The sequence below is a fragment of the Solanum lycopersicum genome, chromosome 4 (assembly GCF_036512215.1).
Source record: "Solanum lycopersicum chromosome 4, SLM_r2.1".
NCBI classification, from domain to species: domain Eukaryota; kingdom Viridiplantae; phylum Streptophyta; class Magnoliopsida; order Solanales; family Solanaceae; genus Solanum; species Solanum lycopersicum.
In genome coordinates this window covers 30,225,239-30,248,906 of record NC_090803.1, presented here as the reverse complement: position 1 = coordinate 30,248,906, position 23,668 = coordinate 30,225,239, and the positions used below count along the sequence as shown (strand labels likewise).

The window sequence follows — 23,668 nt, the reverse complement described above, 5'->3', positions numbered from 1 at the left end:
AATAAAAAATACAAGAATAAGTGAATTAAAAAAGAATTAGCTAGGTTAAAATTATTATATGAAACTAAACAAAAACAAAAGGAAAAAGATAAAGAGCTTGAATTAACTAATGAAATAAAAGAGATGGAACAAAAACTAAATGAAGATCTTGAAGTAAATGAAATAAACGAAAATGAATCAGATACAATAAATGATCAAAAATCAGAAATAAGTGATATAAGTGAGACATATACAGAATTTCTAGAATAGGTAAATAAACCAAAAAAATTAGAAATAAACACAGGAGATATGAATAGACCTAGTACGTCAAGAGTTAAAACTCCAGACAATAGTCTCAGAAATAGTCCTAGAATTAGTCCCAGATTGACACCACCAACTTATTATACAGAAAGTTATCAGCAATCAGATAGAACTAACGCAATATGGAATAGTAGATTAAATAAAAATTGGATACCAAAACCAATAAACGAACAATATAATTTCTTAGATCTAGACTGTGTTACAGATACAAATAAAGCGATATTACTATGGATAGGAAATATATCTAAGCAACTAATAGATAATAAAATAAAAACAACAGAAACACCAAGGTATATAGAAAAAACATTTGTAGGAACAACAAGATTATGGATAGAAAATCTACCCTTAGAAAGTTTAGAAGTACTTAGAAGTGACAAGAAAATGGATGGATCTCCATCATCAACAAATATAGATATACTAGATAAATATGAATCAACGATAAGAAGTGAATTTGGCGGTATGACCACATATATAAGAGAACAAAACAGAGAAAAAATAATAAATAGACAACTTATGACAAAATTAGCTATATGTAAAATGTGTTATGTAGAAGAATACACTTGTGCATTTAAAGAATATTATTACAAAGCAAAATACAATTTTGATGAAGCAAAAGAAATAAGAAAACAATATTTTATGAAATTACCAGAACCATTTAGTACAAAAGTAATAAAAGATTGGAATGATGAAGGATTAATAGATACTTTAGGAGCAAGAATAAAATTCTTACATCAATGGTTCATACAACTATGTGAAAACCAAAAAGAAAAATTAAAAATGGAAAAAGTACTAAACAAAAATTTAACCTGATGTAAAAATAAAACAGCACCACAGTTCGGATGTATAACAAAAAATTATAAAAAGAAAAAAATCGAGGCAATATAAAAATTATAGAAAAACTAAAACTATGTATAAATACAAAAAACCAAGACAAAGATATTATGTAAAAAATTATAAAATGAAAAGACCATATAGACCAAAAAGGAAAATATCCCAATGTACATGTTATAATTGAGGAAAGATAGGACACATAGCTAGAGATTGTACGTTACCAAAAGACCCAAAAAAGAAGCAAATTGCAGAAATAATTATAGATAGTGACAAATATATGCAAATAGAATATATAGACTATGAACTAAGTGAATATGATAGTATATACGAAGTATCAGACATAGAAACAGAAAATGGAGAAGAATATATTAATCTAAATAATGATATAATAGACGAAGAAATATAATGTCTGAAGACTATATAAAAATAATATCCAAAGAAGATTATCAAAATGAAGAGCTATCAGACCAAAAAATTATATTTGATAATACAATTTTTGAACAAATAAAAGGAAAAGAATTAGACTTAAGTGTTGAAAAAGTACTTGAAATACCTACTTTGAGAAATTGGTTTAAAAGACAAAAGGAAGAATATTATGTAGTTAGTCAGAAAGAACATATTATAGATTGTAAATATGCAAGAGGAAAAGCATACATACCTATACTAAGTAAACGAATAATAAATAAAGAAATACAAGATATAAAAGCTAAAACACCTATAAAGTATGTACATTTAGGAGGAACAGAAATATCAATAAAAGCTTGTTTTAGAGAAGGAATAGATACACCTATTGAAATATATACTTAGCAGATGATAGAATTATACACCCATAGAAAAAAGCGTAATTAGTGCAGTAAAAGGAAACCTAATATACCAAAAATTTAAATTTATAATAAGTGCCAATTATACAGTATCATTAACAGATAGGAATATAGATAAATCATTAGTATTATATTGGAAAATGTCTGGAATAGAGTTAGCACCAGGCAGTAAAATACTTACAGCAAGATGCAAAAACTTGTATATATTAACAGCAAAACATAAAATAACAGCAAGAAATAAAATCGATAAAATAAAAATAGAAAATCCTTTCGAAAAAATAATTATTGTAATAGACAATAATGACTATAGTTATAAAAAAAATTGATACAGAAGAAGATTTAGAAATTCTAAAAGAAAGATTAAGCAGTTCAAGTGTACCAAATACGTTAACAAGAGCTACCTCATCAAGAATGAGTACATCTAAAAGAAACTATGAAATCCCACAAAACTTATTAGATAAGGAAGAAATAACACCATATCATTATTTCATAACAGGATTAATAGACCAAAGAAAATATAAAATTTTAATAAATACAGGACAAGAAGAAAATTGCATAACAAGAGAGTTAGTATTAGAAGAAGAAATTATAAAAACAGGACACATATGCCCTGGATTACCTAGTGAGATAGTAAACACAAATGAGGAAACAACGGAAAAAGAAATAATTATAGGAGGAATACCCTTAGTAATACCATTTAAAATATACCAAGGAAACCATAATATTACATTAGGAATAAAATGGTTAGAAAAAGTTAAACCGTACAACCTAGAAAATGAACAATTAACAATAACCTGTCAAAATAAGAAAATAATTATAAAAAGAACAAAATGATTAATGAAAATATTTATACTTGCAAAAATTATTGTAGAAGGATATCACAACAGATATTATACCCCTATGATAGATACAGGAGCAGAAGCGAATATATGTAAATATAATTGCTTACCAGAAGATAAATGAGAAAAATTAAAAACACCTATGGTAGTAACATGATTTAATAATGAAGGAAGTATGATTAAATATAAAGCAAAAAATATAAAAATACAAATATGGGATAAAATATTAACAATAAAAGAAATGTATAATTGTGAATTTACCACAAAAGATTTGTTATTAGGAATGCCATTTTTAGATAAATTTTATCCATATATAATAACAAAAACTCATTGGTGGTTTACTACACCATGCGGAAACAAAATAGGAGCAAAAAGAGTAAATAATAAACAACGAAAACCTATAGAATGGATAAAAGGAAGTGAAAAAATAAACCAAGAAATGAAAAATATAAGTAAGAAACAAATATCACAATTAGAAATCATCATATTTACAATAGACAAAGTTAAAATAATAAATGAACAACTAGAAAAACTATATAACGAAGATCCATTACAAGGATGGGAAAAACATAAGACAAAAGTAAAAATTGAACTAATAGATGAAAATAGTATAATAACACAGAAACAACTAAAATATAACTTTGATGATTTAAAGGAATTCAAAATTCATATAGATGAACTATTAAAAAATAATTATATACAAGAAAGCAATAGCAAACATACAAGTCCAGCATTTATAGTTATAAAACATAGTGAACAAAAAAGAGGTAAAAGTAGAATGGTCATAGATTATCGTAATCTAAATGCTAAATCTAAAACATACAATTATCCAATACCAAACAAAATACTAAAAATAAGACAAATACAAGGATATAATTATTTTAGTAAATTTGACTGTAAATCAGGATTTTACCACGTAAAACTAGAAGAAGAATCTAAACAGCTAACAACATTCACAGTAGCGCAACGTTTCTATGAATGGAATGTTTTACCATTTGGATATAAAAATGCACCAGGTAGATACCAACATTTTATGGATAACTATTTTAACCAACTGGAAAATTGCATTATATATATAGATGGCATATTATTATATTCTAAAACACAAGATGAACATATAAGATTATTAGAAATATTTATACAAATAATTAAATATTCAGGTATAAGCTTAAGTAAAAGTAAAGCAGAAATTATGAAACCACAGATAGAATTTTTAGGAATACAAATAGATAAAAATGGAATAAAAATGCAAACTCATATAATACAAAAAATAATCACCCTTGACGAAAGTATAGATACAAAAAAGAAATTACAATCATTTCTAGGATTAGTAAATCAGGTAAGAGAATATATACCAAAATTAGCAGAACATTTAAAACCACTACATTGAAAACTCAAAAAAGATGTTGAATATTATTTTGACAACAAAGATAAAGAACATATAAAAAAAACATTAAGAAATTATGTAAAAAATTATCAAAGCTATATTTTCCTGATGAAAGTAAGGCATTTACATACATAGTTGAAACAGATTCTGCAACGACCTGTTTAGTCGTTTTGAGCAGCAGATTTTATTTCTGGAAAAACAGGCTGAGGCGACGGACCCCACGACGGACCGTCATGGGCACGACGAATCGTCGCAGGGTCTCGTTTCAAAACACTTAGAAAAACTGAAAAATTGGGTACTGAAAATCGACTCTCTGAACTTCGTAACGAAATGGCAGGACGGACCGTCACAGGTGTGACGGACCGTCACAGACCCTTGGTGGAAATTTGGGTCTCTGAACTTTGCGACGACCTGCAGGACGGACCGTCGCAGGCACGACGGCCCGTCGCAGGTTGCGCAATCCCAGTCTGGGTCGGATTTCTTGATACGTTTTAAGGGACGTTTTTTACTATTCTTGCCTTAATTATAAAGTTAGTGGGTTAATGTTAATAAGTCTAATTACTTGGGGGTTAAAAGAGGTAACCTTAAGTTAATTAGTGGGGCATTATTGCCATCTTTTATTCTTAATTATATACTAATTAGGGTAAAAGAAAGAGGGTTGGAATAAGAAAAATAAGAAAGGACAAAGAGAGACAGAAAAAGAAAGAGAACGAGTAGAGAGAGAGAGAAACGAAGGGGATAGCAAGGATTTTGAGAAGATAGCTTGTTGATCGCAATTCTTCGGTGGAGGTAGGTTATGGTTTTCATGCTTTCATAGTAAACTCTTAATAGAGAATGATATGTATTGGTAGTATTGTAAACCCTGCTATTTGCTTAATTGTAAGCATGCATGAACGTGATTATATAAATGTGATTATATTAAGCATGATGAAGTTATTGAATCCCAAATCTTGATAAAAACCTAATCTCTTTTTAATGATGATGCCTTGGTAAGGGAGAAGGCTTGATGAACTAAAGTAATGAGATTGATGATGTCTTGGTAAGAAAGAAAGCTTGATGAATTGATGGAAGGAGATTAGGGGATCAGGTGTAACGGACCGACACGTAGTATTAGGGGATCGGGTGTCACGAACTGACACGTAGATTTAGGGGATCAGGTGTCACGAACTGACACGTAGAATTAGGGGATTGGGTGTCACGAACCGACACGTAGTATTAGGGGATCGGGTGTCACGAACCGACACGTAGTACTAGGGGATCGGGTGTCACGAACCGACACGTAGTATTAGGGGATCGGGTGTCACGAACCGACACGTAGATTTAGGGGATCGGGTGTCACGAACCGACACATAGATTTAGGGGATCAGGTGTCACGAACCGACACATAGATTTAGGGGATCGGAGTGTCACGTACCAACACAAGAGGATTAATGGATATTGAGGGAGCGGAGTGTCACGTACCGACACAAGAGAAATAAAGATAATGAATCTTGAAAGATGTTAATATACTCAATCTAATGAACATGATTCCCAAATGAGTATGGTATTGAGGCTTGAGCCCTCATGTGTTAACTTGACGGTAATTGTTAATGATATAGTATTTGTTGTTGCTACATGTTGAGTATCATAGTTGATTTTATGATATTACTTGGTATATATTGATTTCTATTTTGAGTTGGCCGATGATATCTACTCAGTACCCGTGTTTTGTACTGACCCCTACTTTTATGTTCTCTTCTTGTTTATTTGTGGAGTGCAGCAAACGTGCCATCATCTTCAACTCAACAGTAATTCAAGCCAGTCTTACTATATCGGAAATTCAGGGTGAGCTAATGCTTCTAGCTTGGACTGGATCTTCTTCTTCAAGTTTTGATGCCTTGAACTTCCGGCATGGACTAGCTTCTTATGTATTTTTAGCTTTTAGAATACTCTTAGTTTAGTCGTTTGATCGTAGATGTTCTTGTGATGATGACTTCCAGATTTTGGGGAATAATAGATGTTGAATTTTAGAAGTTAATGAATTTGTCTTTATTTAATGAGTTTAAGTCTTCCGCATTACTTTCTGTTGATATTATATTGAAATGTTAAGGTTAGATTGGTTGGTTCGCTCATATAGGAGGGTAAGTGTGGGTGCCAGTCGCAACCCGGTTTGGGTCGTGACAGATTCGAGTGACCACAGTTATGAAGGAGTATTGAAATACAAATACAACAACAAAAAATAGAACATCATTGTAGATATTATTCAGAATCTTATAACGAAACACAAACAAAATGGGAAATAAACAGAAAAGAATTATTTGCATTATATAAATGTTTATAAGCATTTGAACCATATATTGTTTATAATAAATTTATTGTAAGAACAGATAACACACAGGTAAAATGGTGGATAACTAAAAAGGTAGAAGATTCAGTTACAACAAAAGAAATAAGGAGATTAGTATTGAATATATTAAATTTTACATTTACAATTGAGGTAATCAAGACTGATAAAAACCTTGTTGCAGACTACCTCTCAGGAGAAAGATACAATGAAAGACCTATTGGCTATTATGACAAATCTATGCCAAAAAATAGAAAAGATAGAAGCAGATGTACAACATCTGAAAGGAAAAGCTAACAGTCAGCTGCATGACTATAAACATGCGGAGCTACGTCGTTCGGCGGAAGGTAAATAGCCAGAACTAGAAGGAGACGTTGGAAAACTCCAAAAAACCCATAACAAAGTTTGTTTAAATACAGCTGCAGGTACGAGCAAAAAATATAGTGAGAAACCAAAAAATACAAATTTAAACCAACTATTCATAAAACCATTTATCCAAAACCACAAGTACAGATACTTGTGGAACCACAAACATCCACATATGCAGTTAGTCTACAGAATGACAAAAAGAGATACAACTACATTACGCAGTCCTACATCGAAAACATATACAAAATTCAGACATATTTAAACTTGAACCCAAGATCTACGCAAACAAAAAACCCCGAAGAAGACTATATAACCCAGAAGTTACAGGGATATAACAAACATATAGCACAACCTAAAACCAGTCCAAATTTAGTTAAAACATGTTATAGCTATGGACTACTAAATACAATATATACATATACCGGAGAAGAAATAATTGAAATACCGGAATTACATAGAGCATTTGTGACATATAAGAGAATTACTAAAGGAAACCTATGTAACGACCTATTTAGTCGTTTTGAGCAGCAGATTTTATTTCTGGAAAAACAGGCTGAGACGACGGAACCCACGACGGATCGTCATGGGCACGACAGACCGTCGAGGGATCTCGTTTCAAAACACTTAGAAGTTCTGAAATTTGGGTACTGAAATCGAGTCTCTGACGAACCTACATGACGGACCGTCGCAGGCGCGACGGGCCGTCACAGGTTGCGTAATCCTAGTCGGAGTCGGATTCTAGTTAAGTTTTAAAGGGGCGTTTTGGACTATTCCTACTATAATTACATATTTCATTGGTTTATATTAATAACTCAATTTCTTGGGGGATAAAAGAGGTAACCTTGAGTTAAATTGTGGGTTATTATTGTCATCTTTTATACTTAATTACATGTTAATTAGGGTAAAAGAAAGAGGGTTTGAATAAGAAAAATAGAAAGAACAAAAAGAAAGAGAGAGAAGGGAATCGATAGAGAGAGACGCTCGAGAAGGGGAAAAACACAAAGCTTTGGGAAAGTTGCTTGCTTAATCACTAATCTTCGGTGGAGGTAGGTTATGGTTTCTCTTACGATATTCGTAGTAAACTCTTAATAGCGAATGATATGTATTGATAATATTGTAAACCCTGCTATGTGCTTAATTGTATGCTTGCATGAATGTAATTATATATTTGTGATTATATAAGCATGATGAAGTTATTGAATCCCAAATCTTGCAAAATCCTAATCTCTTTGTTAATAATGAGGCCTTGGTATAAAAGAAGGCGTGATGAACCAAAATAATGGGATTGATGATGCCTTGGTAAGAAAGAAGGCTTGATGAATTGATAGAAGGAGATTAGGGGATCGGGTGTCACGAATCGACAAGTAGTATTAGGGGATCGGGTGTCACGAACCGACACGTAGTATTAGGGGATCGGGTGTCACGAACCGACACGTAGTATTAAGGGATCGGGTGTCACGAACCGACACGTAGAATTAGGGGATCAGGTGTCACGAACCGACACGTAGAATTAGGGGATCGGGTGTCACGAACCGACATGTAGAATTAGGGGATCGGGTGTCACGAACCGACATGTAGAATTAGGGGATCGGGTGTCACGAACCGACACGTAGAATTAGGAGATCAGGTGTCACAAACCGACACGTAGTATTAAGGGATCGGGTGTCACGAACCGACACGTAGAATTAGGGAATCGGGTGTCAGGAACCGACACATAGAATTAGGGGATCGAATGTCACGAACCGACACGTAGAATTAGGGGATCGGGTGTCACGAACCGACACGTAGATTAAGGGGATCGGAGTGTCACGTACCGACACAAGAGAAATAAAGATAATGAATCTTGAAAGATGTTAATATACTCAATCTAATGAACATGATTCCCAAATGAGTATGGTATTGAGGCTTGAGTCCTCATGTGTGAACTTGACAGTAACTGATTATGACATAGTACTGGTTGTTGCTACATGTTGAGTATCATAGTTGATTTAATGATATTATTTGGTATATATTGATTTTTATTTTGAGTTGGCCGATGATATCTACTCAGTACTTGTGTTTGTACTGACCCCCTACTTTTATGTTTTCTTCTTTGTTATTTGTGGAGTGCAGCAAACGTGCCATCGTCTTCAACTCAACCGCAACTCTAGCCAGTCTTCATTATTCTGGATATCAGGGTGAGCTAATGCTTCTAGCTTGGACTGGATCTTCCTCTTCATGTCTTGATTCCTTGAAGTTCCGGCATGGACTAGCTTTTACTTGTTTTAGCTTTTTAGAATACTCTTAGTTTAGTACTTTGATCATAGATGTTCTTGTGATGATGACTTCCAGATTTTGGGGATAATAATAGTTATTGATTTTATTAATGAGTTTAAGTCTTCCGCATTACTTTCTATTGATATTATATTGAAATGTTAAGGTTTAGATTGGTTGGTTCGCTCACACAGGAGGGTAAGTGTGGGTGCCAGTCGCGGCCCGATTTGGGTCGTGACAAACTATTTCATATAAAATTCTATACAGCACCAGCTGAGATATTATACGAGGATATAAAGTCGCCAATACAAGTTGTAAAGATAGGCCTGACCAGAGATATGATTATACCGGAAGAGATAGAGAAATAAATCGAGATACCAAAGATAGAAATACCAAACTTTTATGCGAATAAAAGAATAATTGGTATAGCAACAATTATACAAGAGTTAGCCAATAATTATTTAAATGGCAATGCTATTTAGAGTTATTATGCAAGAGATCAAGTAATGATTTATTCAAACTCCAAAGAGCTAAGGAAATCAGATATGAATGAAGTCCAGCGATGGATTTTGTCATTACTAAAGCCAGAAGAGCAACCAACTACAAGAGCCTTGAAGAAGGAATTTATTTCAGAGGAGTTATTAGTAAGATATTGTAAACTTATCAGCAACAAATACCCAGATCATAGATGCTCCAAGTGTAATGGAGAAGATAACGTAATACCAGCAGTTGATTTGGGATAATGACAAAAGAAATAAAGCAAGCTATATCAAAGAAGATTCATACAAGATAAAAAAAATAAAATATTTTGTTATTAGATATCTGTGTATAAAGTAAAGTATTTTGTTTTAGTGTTTATCGTTTTGTGTCGGTTGAATATCAGTCATATGTAAAAAAGTATTGTAAAAGTATGTCGGCCAATAATAAAAAAAATAGGCCATTAGTAACAGTAAGTTTTTTGTTTCTTGTGTCGGCCAAATGTAAAAAGGCCAAGTGTAAAGTAAGTGTCGGCCATTTTGGCCAAAGGTGTAAAGTTTTTGTGTATAAATGGAGGACTTTCCCTCATAATAAAATCATCCATTTCAAATAAAAGCCAATATATATGAAAGAAATTTTTTTTTATTTACATCCGGTGTTTATATCAAATTAATATAATTTTTATAATTACGTGATTTAATAAAGTAAAATATATGTTAATTAATTGAGATCAAGTAAAATAAATTGTAAATATAAACACATAGCATACATGTATTGAATTGGTTTAAACACCTAATACGGGTAAGTTTTAACCTATATGAAATCGTGCTACACTGCCAATACAGATCCTGTCACACCCCTTTTTCGCGCGGCGGCGTAAGGGTTTTTCCAATTTAAGTGACGTTATTGATTAGGGGATTTTTTTTTTTTTGAGTCGCCACTTGGAATTGAGTTACAGTGTTCCAAGTCACCTTATTTACATCCCTAATCAAAAGGAAGTTGATTCATTATTTTATGGTCTGCGAAATCAAAAATCGGGTAAGGAATTTTGTTCAACAAAGGGAAGGTATTAGGCACCCCTCGATCCCGTGGTTCTAGCACGGTCGCTTTATGGACATTCATGACTTAAACTAATTTATGAATATTGTATTATTAAGACAAATGTATTTACCCTCATTATTTGATTTATATTAACATATTTAAAACCATCCAATTTTAGAAGCATGTCAAGGTTTTATACATTATTATTTTTTTATTATTCTTTCAACATTTTGCTTGTTTCTTAATTTCTCTTTTTTTTAATTTCTTTTTGTACAAATTTTCACGTTTTTTTTTTAACTTTCCTTATTTTATATTTTTGGTTTTTACATTGACTTTCTTCTTTTTCTTTTCTTACTCTTTTTAATATTTTTTTTAATGATAATAATAAAATATTTCACATATTTTTAACACTATACTTTTTGTATCTTTTCATTTTTAAAGTATTTTTTTTTAATTTTTTGTGTACATTTTTTACATTCTTTTTATTATATATTTACTTTTTATTTTTTTATTATTCTTTTTCCAATTCGAACATTCCTTCTTCACTACTTTTCTTTTCTTTTCTTATTCACGTATTCTACCTCTTTTCATTATTCCATTTTTATTGTTGTTATTGTTATTATTTTTTATTTTTTATTTTTTTATCTTTTTTCTTTCAGTTTATTATCCTCTCCTAGCAAGTTTATTATTATTATTTTTTATAGAATCTAAAAATAATAATGTAAGACAACACACATAATATAATTTAATACATTTCTAAACACAACCAAACAAAAAATTCATTCAAATTAGTAAGACATGAAAATAAAAATTTGGATAACTATACATATTATCATTATAATAACTACACATATTACCATTAAAAACTAAACATGAAAAATAAGAATTGGCTTAGACAATAATTTTACTGAGGCATGAAATAAACTATGAATTATTTAATATGAAATAAACTACGGTTTATTATAGCAATTTCACACAAAATAAAACTATATAAAGAATCTAAACATAAAGTTGATATTAAATATTTGAACAAACTTCATATAAAACATAACGATTTAACCACATGTGAAATTTGACAACTTTAATATATTGTAATCAGTGCTTGTATAAACATGATATTAAATTATTAAAAAAATAAAAATTGGTACCTCTTGCGAAAATTCAACCAAAAGAAACCAATTCGAATAAGGAACCGCGAACTTGAAACCACGAAGTGAACCTCAAAACTCAACCTTTGTTTGTGACCTTTTAAAAAAGTAAAAAGATGAGAATAATCTTTTTTACATGTGTGTTGCCTTCCCTTTTTATTGATTTCTTTCTCCCTTCCGTTTTTTTTCTTTCTGATCTTTTTTTTTCTGTTTGATTTCCCTCTGTCCGTGTCCTTTTTCTTATTTTTTTTAATTGCATGTATATAGATAGTAGTAGTAGTAGTAGTGTACGTGTGCAGGTGAGTGGGGAAGTGGGGAATGGGGAGGGATCGTGTGTTTGTGTGTGTGTGTTTCTTTTATTTTTTTAATATTAAATATATATATATAAAAATGATAATTATATAATTATTAATTTCTTTAATTAAACAAATAAATAAATAAAAGCTTTAGGGATATATATATGTATATAATTTTTATTAGAAAAGTTTATTTTTGATTGTTTAAAAAATAATAATAATAATAATAATAATAATCATAAATATATATATATATATATATATATATATATATATTTATGATTATTATTATTATTATTATTTTTTAAACAATCAAAAATAAACTTTTCTAATAAAAAATATATTTATGTTGTTTATTTTTATATCTTTTAAATAAACTTAATGAAAATAATAATAATAAAGTCAAAATATATTTAATTTAAATTGATAAAATTATTTATGCTTTAAAAATTGGTGTTAAATTTAAATTCGGTCAAAATTACGTGTCTACAGTTTGCCCCTCTTTGACTGGAAACACGAAGAGTTTTTCAGACAAAGAAGTAGACAAAGTGACAAGTTTTGACCGAACTATTATTTGAAAGACTAAAATTTGTGCGACCGAGTCCTTGTTTGGACATCCTACATATCCCGGGTGATAAGGGAATCAGGATACTTGTAGTTCAAGGAGATAAAGTAATGAGTTGAAAGTTAAGTGAGGTTCCATCGAGGCTCCAGATCGCGGCTCTTATCCTTACATAAAAATTGAAAACTATTAGTCAAAAGAAAAACAAATGTACAAACTTCCATCCATGCAGCTTTTCTTGAATCTTCACTTGAATTTTGACTTTAAGATATCACCTTGATTTTTGAGTGAATATCTTAACTTAGAATTGGAATGGAGGCTGAACTTGCCACTCAGGCGGAACTTTCGACATTCTTCAAAATGACAACTTGAAAAATGCTCTTGAATAAATGCGTGTTTTCTTGATCAAAAGTTGACTAGCAAAAGATGTGTGGAAATCAGGCTGCTACATGCATTGAAGAAGCTAATTCTAACCATCATGGAATTGATTATTCTAAGAAATTTGAAACTTTGTTCTTGAATTTCAAATCCAAGTCTCGCTTGAGAAAACCTGAGAACCACCACAAACAAAAAATAAATAAAATTTTTGCCCCAGTTTTCACTGGGAAAATTTTGTGAGTTATTAGCAAATATAAATATAAAACATAAACTTCGGCTAGGAAGTGTTTATTTCAGGAGAAAATAAAACTAAAAATCTAGACTAAGAAGTGTTAATCCTACGAGAAAGTAATCTAATCCCATTATTCAGGAGGGTCCTGCTAGTCCCATTATCCAGGAGGGTCCTGCTAGTCCCATTATCCAGGAGGGTCCTGCTAGTCCCATTATCCAGGGGGGTCCTGCTAATCCCATTATCCAGGAGGGTCCTGCTAGTCCCATTATTCAGGAGGGTCCTGCTAATCCCATTATCCAGGAGGGTCCTGTTACTCCCATTATCCAGGAGGGTCCTGCTACTCCCATTATCCAGGAGGGTCCTGCTACTCCCATTATCCAGGAGGGTCCTGCTAGTCCCATTATCCAGGAGGGTCCTGCTAGTCCCATTATCCAGGAGGGTCCTGCTAATCCCATTATCCAGGAGGGTCCTGCTAATCCCATTATCCAGGAGGGTCCTGCTACTCCCATTATCCAGGAGGGTCCTGCTAGTTCCATTATCCAGGAGGGTCATGCTAGTCCCATTATCCAGGAGGGTCCTGCTAGTCCCATTATCCAGGAGGGTCCTGCTAGTCCCATTATCCAGGAGGGTCCTGCTAATCCCACTATCCAGGAGGGTCCTGCTAATCCCATTATCCAGGAGGGTCCTGCTAGTCCCATTATCCAGGAGGGTCCTGCTAATCCCATTATCCAGGAGGGTCCTGCTACTCCCTTTATCCAGGAGGGTCCTGCTAATCCCATTATCCAGGAGGGTCCTGCTACTCCCATTATCCAGGAGGGTCCTGCTACTCCCATTATCCAGGAGGGTCCTGCTAATCCCATTATCTAGGAGGGTCCTGCTACTCTCATTATCCAGGAGGGTCCAGCTAATCCCATTATCCAGGAGGGTCCTGCTACTCCCATTATCCAGGAGGGTCCTACTAATAAAGTTTTCAACAAACTAATAATACCAACGAAACATTGTGAATGCTATCTTCATTATTTGGAAGTTCCTTCAAGGAGAAAAATAATAATAATAATAATAATAATAATAAATAAAATAAACATTCCAACATTCAAGTAATTGCTATTTTGATATATATTAGCCAATTTCATATAATATTCCACAAGTCTTTATTGTAGGGTTTCCATTTCGCTCGCTGCAGACTAGGTTGAACATCTAGGTTCTTCGAATCCTTATTCTTGAAACAACTTGTGTCCCTACTTCAACAAAGAAAATTTGTGAGTTTGAAAAGGTGGTGGTTGGTTTGTGGTTCCATCTTTCGACAAAGGTGGCTCAAACACTTATGACGCATTGGTTGTTTCCAACGTTCAATACTTCTTACTAATTGATTGTACTTTCATCCACATTTGCTTATTTTGCGACCTAAATCCAATGTCTTTATCTCATAACTCTCATTGTTTAGCCTTCATAGGATCAGAGAATTTTTGAATTCAACACTTGAAGACAGATTGACTCAGTAGCCTGATACTTTGCCTAGTACCGTTTAGAGACTTGGTAGCGAGTCTTGAAATTCCTTCATAGTTTTTTTTCGACAAAGACTCGACTTAAATACATACCAAAAAGTGACAAAGAAAACGTATAAGAAAGTTACGAACTATATGAGAATAAAAGAAAAGATTCGATGAAGACTCTTTTTTTTGTAAGAAGAAGAAAGAAAAACTTATCTGAGTGTGGGAGCCGAGTCTATTGATCATGCCATGCAATTTGAATTGATTTCCAGACTTGGCTATCCAATCTATTCATCAACCATTATTGATTATTCAATCTTGATGTGGAATCCCAACACTTAATGAAGCCATAAATAATCTGAACCCTTATAGACTTTGTGGTATTCACGAAGGTCTTTGCTGCTAAAACTCAATCATGTTAATTGCTCCAGCTCACATCTGCCTTAGGGTGCATGTCAGGATTTTCACCAATAAGACTCTCTTATATTCAACTCCTTTTCTCCTTACGGTGCCCACTTAGGGTTTTCACCAATAAGACTCTCTCATTTTTATTTCTTTTTACTCACATTTGTCTTATGGTGCCCATTTTGGATTTTTACCTACCTTTAACCAACTTATTCTCGACATATCATGGGCTAATGCAAAGACTTTTTTTTTGACTTTAGATGATGGGTTGATTTTGAGCTGTGAGATGAGAGACCGAATAAATAAACAAACGACTTTTGCCCCAGTATACTACAATATGAATTTTTGGATTTGTATTTGGTTGAACCGAACCCAATATTAGGGTTGCCTACGTATCTTGCCGAAACAAGAATCAGGTCAAACGTAGTTCAGGCAATTTGTTTTGTTTTTATTTTTTGTTTTTTTTTGTTTTTTTTTTGTTTTCGTTTTTTTTAAAGTCAAGGACACAGCATAACCAAGAGATCCCATTGAATCAACCCTTGAAATATCAAGCCCAAACATAAGGGTTTCTAATGTCGAAACTCAATCATATGTAATATCTTTTCACAGCATCAGCATTGACGACCGTTTCTGTCACTTTGCCTTCTATATCTGTTAAGTAAAGAGCACCATTGGGTAATACCCTTTTAACAACGAATGGTCCACTCCAATTTGGAGAAAATTTGCCTTTGGTTTCAGCATGATGTGGATAAATGCGTCTCAACACTAATTGACCCTCTTCAAAATGTCTGGGACGCACCTTTTTGTTGTATGCCCGTGCCATTCTTTTCTGATATAATTGTCCATGACATACTGATGTCAGACGCTTCTCATCAATCAAACTTAATTGCTCTAACCGAGTTTTGGTCCATTCATCATCATCAATTTCAGCCTCCACAACGATTCGTAAAGATGGGATCTCAATCTCTGCAGGTATAACTGCTTCAGTCCCGTATACCAGTGAATATGGGGTAGCGCCCACTGACGTACGGACTGTAGTGCGATAACCCAACAAAGCAAAAGGCAACTTTTCATGCCATTGTCGAGAACTTTGCACCATCTTACGAAGTATCTTTTTTATATTTTTGTTTGCAGCTTCTACAGCCCCGTTTGCCTTTGGGCGATACGGAGTCGAATTTTGATGCTCAATCTTAAATCGGTAGCATACCTCTTGCATTAAGTGGCTGTTGAGATTTGCAGCATTGTCGGTTATAATCACCTTTGGAATACCAAAACGACAGATGATGTTGAAATGGATGAAATCCACCACGACCTTCTTGGTCACTGATTTGAAAGTTACTGCTTCCACCCACTTTGTAAAATAATCAATGGCCACCAAGATGAACCTGTGACCATTCGATGCTTTTGGTTCTATTGGTCCAATCACATCCATTCCCCATGCCACGAAAGGCCACGGAGCCGACATTGCATGCAACTCAGAAGGGGGAGAATGTATTAAATCACCATGTATTTGACATTCATGACATTTACGAACAAATCGTATGGAATCCCGCTCCATGGTGAGCCAATAATATCCTGCTCGAAGTATTTTCTTGGCTAGAACATATCCATTCATATGAGGTCCACAAACTCCTGAGTGTACTTCAATCATGATTGTGGAAGCCTCTTGAGCATTTACACACCTTAGAAGACCTAAATCGGGTGTCTTCTTGTACATTATGCCTCCGCTTAACAAAAAACCCCTTGCTAGTCGTCAAATAGTCCTTCTTTGATTACTAGTTACATCTGACGGACATTCTCTAGACTGAAGATAAGTTTTGATATCATGAAACCAAGGCTTACCATCAAATTCCTCCTCAATCATGTTGCAATAGGCATGTTGATCACGAATTTGTATATATAAAGGGTCGATATGGGTGTCATCAGGGTGTTGGAGCATCGAAGACAAAGTGGCCAATGCATCTGCAATCTCATTGTGCATTCTGGGAATGTGTCTAAACTTTATCGACATGAATCATTGACAAAGACCTTGTAAACAATGTTGATATGGTATCAGCTTTGGGTCTCGAGTTTCCCATTCTCCTTGAATTTGATGAACTAGTAAGTCTGAGTCTCCTAACACTAACAATTCTTGGATGCCCATGTCAACAGCTAACCTCAGACCCAAAATGCACGCTTCGTACTCAGACATATTATTAGTACAATAGAATCTAAGTTGGGCTGATATAGGGTAATATTCCCCTAATTCAGACATAAGAACAGCTCCTATTCCAACTCCTTTACTGTTAGAGGCACCATCAAAGAATAACTTCCAACCTTGATCGTTATCGTGAATAACTTCATCGATACAAGATATCTCTTCATCTGGAAAATAGGTTTTAAGCGGTTCATATTCTTCATCAATAGGGTTCTCTGCCAAATGATCTGCCAATGCTTGAGCTTTCATTGCGGTCCGCGTTATATAGATAATGTCAAACTCTGTGAGCAATATTTGTCATTTCGCAAGCCTGCCTGTGTGCAAGGGCTTTTGAAAAATATATTTCAACGGATCCATACGAGAGATGAGATAAGTAGTATAAGACGAAAGATAATGTTTCAACTTCTGTGCTACCAAAGTTAGGGCACAACACGTTCTTTCAAGAATGGTATACTTTGCTTCGTAAACGGTAAATTTCTTGTTGAGGTAATAAATGGCCCGCTCTTTCTTCCCAGTGTCATCATGCTGACCCAGTACGCAACCAAAAGAATTATCAAGTACTGACATATACAATATCAAAGGTCTTCCCGGCTCGGGAGGAACCAACACAGGGGGATTTGATAGGTAACTCTTAATTTTTTCAAAAGTTTGTCGACATTCTTCGGTCCACTCGCCTATGGCATTCTTTTTCAACAACTTAAAGATAGGCTCACAAGTTGTTGTGAGTTGAGCAATGAATCTGCTGATGTAGTTTAACCTTCCTAGAAGGCTCATAACCTCAGTTTTGTTCTTTGGAGGTGGCAATTCTTGGATTGCTTTAATCTTTGAAGGATCCAACTCGATACCTCTTCGACTGACTATAAACCCCAAAAGCTTCCCCGATGGTACTCCAAATACACATTTTGCAGGATTAAGCTTGAGATTGTACCTGCGGAGCCTTTCGAAGAATCTCCTTAAGTCTTTCACATGATCTGACTGTTTTTCAGATTTAATGATAACATCATCCACATAAACTTCGATTTCTCTATGCATCATATCGTGAAACATGGTTGTCATTGCTCTCATATAAGTTGCCCTTGCATTTTTTAATCCAAAAGGCATAACACGATAACAATATGTACCCCATGGAGTGATAAAAGATGTTTTTTCTGCATCTTCATCATTCATAATAATCTGATGGTAGCCCGCATAACAATCCACAAAAGGTGCAACCTCATGTTTAGCACAATTATCCAATAAAATATGGATGTTAGGCAAAGGAAAATCATCTTTTGGACTTGCCTTATTCAAATCACGATAATCAACACACATTCGAACTTTGCCATCTTTCTTAGGGACAGGTACGATATTGGCTAACCAAGAAGGATATTGAGAGACTTGAATGACTTTGGCCTCAAGTTGTTTTGTGATCTCCTCTTTAATTATTACACTCATGTCGGTTTTGAGTTTTCTCAACTTCTGCTTTATCGGAGGAAAATTAGGATCAATTGGCAACTTGTGAACAACCATGTCCGTGCTTAATCCAGGCATGTCATCATAAGATGACGCAAAAACATCTTTGTAATCAAACAGGGCCTGGATTATATCGTCCTTTTGATGTCGAACATGTACACTTATCTTAGTCTCCTTAATAATTTCTTGATCCCCCAAATTTATCGTCTCAGTTTCACTCATGTTTGGATTTGACTTATTTTCAAAATGATTGAAATCCCTCCTTACTTCTTCAAATACTCTGTCTTCATCATGTTCGATTTCTTCACTTATTATTTCAATATTAGGTCGAAGATTAGATTGGATATTAAGATCTGGCGAAAAATTCTGCATGCATGTCATATCACTAGAATCGGCATAGAAAGAACTGTATAAAAGAAAACGAACAAATATATTAGACTGAAATAAAGATGCAATTACATTCTATTGAAAAGGGAAATAGAATGTTTGAAATAAAACGACAAGATAAAATCCGAATCACAATCCTTGAATGAATCGGATGACAAAAGAAAAAACAAGACAGACTACCAAGACTCATCTTTAACGGGGAGAGGGGTGGCCTCCCAATTGGTTAGATTGACATCTGGACCAATGAATTGCACATCTCTGTCGCTAGTGCCTTCTCCAAGTTCCACCATATCAACCTCGACAAATAAATCTTGAAAATAGTTGATCATTTCTTCGCTAACTTTCATTACTGGCTCTGGAAAATATGATTGATAAGATTCTGTTGCGCGGGCTTTGATGAAAGATTTGTAGATTGATTGTATAGGCTTGGTAAGTGACCATACATCTCTCTTCTGCTTCTTTGCCTTCATTTTGTCCTCGACTCTAGGTTGGTAGCCTAAGCCAAAAGTACCGATGCTCTTTGGTAGACTCACAGGATAAGCTCTTCCTTGCAAGCAGATTCCTAAGCCTTTGCCCGGCTCAAACCCATGTTTCAGCAATTCATTCACCACCATTACAGACGCGATGGACATATTTGGTTTTGGAATGACACTCCCCTCGGGGACATGCTCAATAAACACTACCTCAGAAGCTTGATAAACTAGTGCCTCATTCTCATTATCCGCATCGATAAAAGGGAAGGAAGAGTCTTTGTAGATTGACAAATCCCCCTCACCATGAACAATTACCTCTTGTCGGTCGTGTTCAAACTTAATCATTTGATGCAACGTTACGGGAGACTGCTCCAGCCCTATGCACCCATGGCCTCCCCCCAACAATAGATTGTAGGATGCGTTGATATCCAACACTTGAAAATTCACAACAAAATCCACAGGCCATATGGTTAGTACGAGCTCTATCTCACCAATAACATCTGTTTTTGACCCATCAAAAGCTCTAACACATACATTGTTAGGTCGGACCCTTTCAGCACTAACATTCAATTTCTGTAGAGTTGATAAAGGACAAATATTTGCTCCAGATCCTCCATCAATTAGAACTCGAGCGACATATGAAAGCTCACACTTTACAGTGATATGTAGGCCTTGGTTATGTCCTGTACCTTCTTTGGGTAGTTCATCATCTGAAAAGGTGATGCGGTTTACCTCAAATATTCTCCCAGTAATCTTCTCTAACTGACTCACTGTAACTTTACTAGGAACATGTGCTTCATTCAAAATTTTCATTACAGCCTTACGATGTTCATCAGAATGTATTAGCAAAGACAACAAAGAGATTTGGGCTGGAGTTTTTCTTAATTGTTCCACCACGGAGTAGTCTGATAGTTTCATCTTCCTTAGGAATTCCTCTGCCTCTCCTTCAGTGACCAGACTCTTTATTTGTGTTTGGTCATTTTTAGTTTTCCTTAATTCCATCGGGACATAACATCTTCCTGAACGGGTTATTCCTCCCACTTCATCTATTTCTTCATCTATTTCTTTTCCCTTGTATGTCACGACAGTAGGCTCATAATTCCAAGGAACAGCTTTGGGGTTAGTCATTGGGAGCTGGGGTACTGGCCTGATAATCACACGAGGAATATGGGACCCTCGCACGATCAAGATAGGCTTGTTTGGCCCTTTTGGAACATACGATTTTGCCTTACTCGGGCTTGCCCAAACATCTTCAAGGGCTCCTTTCACAGTTAAGATGGGTGTGTTTGATGGACTCAACTTTTCTAACACACTTTCCGCCCCTAAAGGCATCATTTTTTTTAAATCAACAACATTTGCTGACTTCTCAATGCCAGTTCCAACCCTAAGGATTGGCTTATACAGAGATGCAAAATCTTCATGACCCTTCATCATTTCTAGCATGTTTGTTTCAGTATGCCTCGGCAATGGATTTCGATTGATGTTGGGTCCACTCAGACTTTCAACTATAATTCGATTAGAATCGATCAAATCCTGAATGGCCCTTTTCAAATACCAATATCTCTCTATGTTGTGCCCTGGGGCATTAGAACAATATGCGCAATGTTTAGAATAATCCAAATTTCTCGGGGGAGGATTCGACATCTTTCTCTCAATAGGACTTAAAACATTCAATGTCCTTAATTTTTGGAACAAGCTAGCATACGACTCCCCAATAGGAGTGAACTCACCTTTAACGCCATTTCCCTTTTTGTATTGTGGTCTAGGAAGGAAAGGAATTCTAGCAATATTTTGATGAACTTGTGGGGGTGGTGGATGATTTTGTGGAGTTGCTGCACGCCATTGTGGATAAGAAGGGGGTGCAATTGGTTGTGCATTAAAAACATGATATGGAGTGTATGGGACAGAATATTGTGGAGCTTGGGAAGGAAAATAGTGTTGTGAGGAATTACCTTGGACATGAGTTCTAGGCGCTGATACAATAGCGCCCACATCCTCCCTTCTCTTCTTCCCTCCAATATTTCTAGAACCATTTTGAAGCATTTGTGTTGTGGCTTTTAAGGCAGCTTGACTTACAATCTTTCCAGACTTGATGCCATTTTCCACCATTTCCCCTACCTTAATAACTTCAGCGAATGTCTTCCCTACGGCAGAAAGCAGATAGTGAAAGTAATCAGGTTCTTGCGCCTGGAGAAAAATGTCAATCATCTCTGACTCCTTCATCGGTGGTTTAACCCTAGCAGCTTGTTCCCTCCATCTGGTAGCATATTCACAAAAATTTTCCGTGGTCTTTTTTCTCATGTTGTCTAACGAGGAGCGATCTGGAACAATGTCAATATTATATTGGAATTGTTGTACAAAACATCGAGCCAAATCATCCCATGTGTGCCAGTTGGTGATATCCTGATCTATGAACCATTCAGATGCAATCCCTATTAAGCTTTGCCCAAAATAGGTCATAAGTAACTCTTCTTTTCCCTCTGCACCCCTCAATTGGTTGCAATATCTCTTTAGATGAGCTATGGGGTCTCCGTGACCATCGTATTTTTCAAACTTTGGAGTTTTAAAACCAGCAGGCAAATGGACGTGAGGAAACATACACAAGTCACTGAACGAGATGCCTTTGTGGCCTCCTAGTCCTTGCATATCTCTTATACTCTGTTCCAAACTCTTCATTTTCTTAGTCATTTCTTCATGTTCCTCATTCTTGACCATCCTCTCAATTTCAACAGGGGAACTATATTGATGAATGTGGGGATGAGAACTTGGAATTTTAATGGTCTCTTCAAGAGTGTAACTCTGCTCACGCCGAACTTTGGGCGGAGGATCGCTGTTGGATTTGGGCATCATCGTTGGCTGCGGGATGCTGTTAGTCGGGGCAATTGACACGAAAAGTGGATTACTTATTACAGGCGTATTCGAAGGGCGTGCCATAGAAGTTCCAGCGACATTGGATGTGTTAGCATAGGGGTCGAATCCAGGGGGATATATCGGATCGCTTGTCGACACCTGGATAGGGTGAGACATATTTGTATTAAAATAGTCTCGGATTGAAGATGGTGGAGGTTGTCCACTCATCCAAGCCTCGTACATCTCTGCCATTTGTTGTCTTAACACCCTTATCTCTTCTGTTGTCCCTGTTTCTTGTGAAGTCATCTGGTTTTGGATCTCCTCATCATTGTCCGATTCATTTCCGTCTCTGGGGGCCATTTTCTGTTTCCCTTTCGATCTTGTGTTGTAAGGATGTGATGCCAGTTTAACCACAAACCAACCACCTTTAAGCTAGTATGTCTCTCTCTCTTTCTCTCTCTATCTCTCTCTCTCTCTATGAATAGAGTAACAAACCGATTAGTGTTAAGAAATTATGCACATTGTATCCACATACATACTTCTAATATGGAGGACCTCATGTTTCATCCCGGCTTACCTAGGCATTTTTCTCTTCATTAGTTTTTTTAATATTTCATTATTATTACTTATTCATTTACTTATTTGTTTATTTATTTATTCTCATTATGATTAACATTTTTTAAGAGAAAGAAGAAAGAAAAAAAAAGAAAAGAAAATAATAATAATAATAGTAATAATAATAATTTGGATCGAACCCCTTGGGTTGCCTACGTATCATGTTTGGCCCATGAATCAGATCTTGCGTAGTTCGAGGAAGATATTAATAATAAATTTTTTTTCTTTTTTTTTTGCATGACATATGCACACAAGGTGATCGAAAGTAAATCTTTTTCATTCATTTTCAAATATTTGAAACAATGATTTGGATAAAACAACAAAAAAAACAGAAGTACCTAGGACTTAGCTAGACTCTAAATGAAATAAAATAACAAAACGAAAAGAAAGAGAAAAAAACTAATAATAATAATAATAATGAAATAATCACTACTAAGAGAATAGACTCTAAAAGAAACTGAATCCTCGAATCTCAATCATCTCCAAGGACCTTATAAATATTCGCCAACGCTTTCGGTAGATATGGAGCCAAAGCACGGGCC

The 23,668-nt window shown here is 34.8% G+C and overlaps 2 protein-coding genes across 2 annotated transcripts; both read right to left on the bottom strand.

The window, feature by feature from the left end:
- Positions 1-17,166: 17,166 nt before the first annotated feature.
- Positions 17,167-17,598, bottom strand: LOC138348058 (uncharacterized). The gene has a single exon (XM_069296665.1). It carries the CDS (start codon positions 17,596-17,598, stop codon positions 17,167-17,169), a length of 432 nt encoding a protein of 143 aa, XP_069152766.1.
- Positions 17,599-17,646: 48 nt separating this feature from the next.
- LOC104646849 (uncharacterized) lies at positions 17,647-22,871 on the bottom strand. Its single transcript, XM_019213405.2, has 2 exons — positions 19,369-22,871; positions 17,647-19,207 (listed from the first exon to the last, which is right to left on the bottom strand). The coding sequence occupies exons 1-2, from the start codon at positions 22,869-22,871 to the stop codon at positions 17,647-17,649; spliced, it is 5,064 nt and encodes a 1,687-aa protein (XP_019068950.1).
- Positions 22,872-23,668: the final 797 nt, after the last annotated feature.

What these genes read in the sequence shown, in the direction of transcription:
- LOC138348058 (XM_069296665.1), bottom strand. Translation starts at nt 17,598, where the DNA reads ATGAAAGCTCAAGCATTGGCAGATCATTTGGCAGAGAACCCTATTGAT.
- LOC104646849 (XM_019213405.2), bottom strand. Translation starts at nt 22,871, where the DNA reads ATGGCCCCCAGAGACGGAAATGAATCGGACAATGATGAGGAGATCCAA. An exon ending in CCCGTTAAAGATGAGTCTTG is followed by an intron (nt 19,208 to 19,368) that starts GTAGTCTGTCTT and finishes TCTTTTATACAG; the next exon opens with TTCTTTCTATGCCGATTCTA.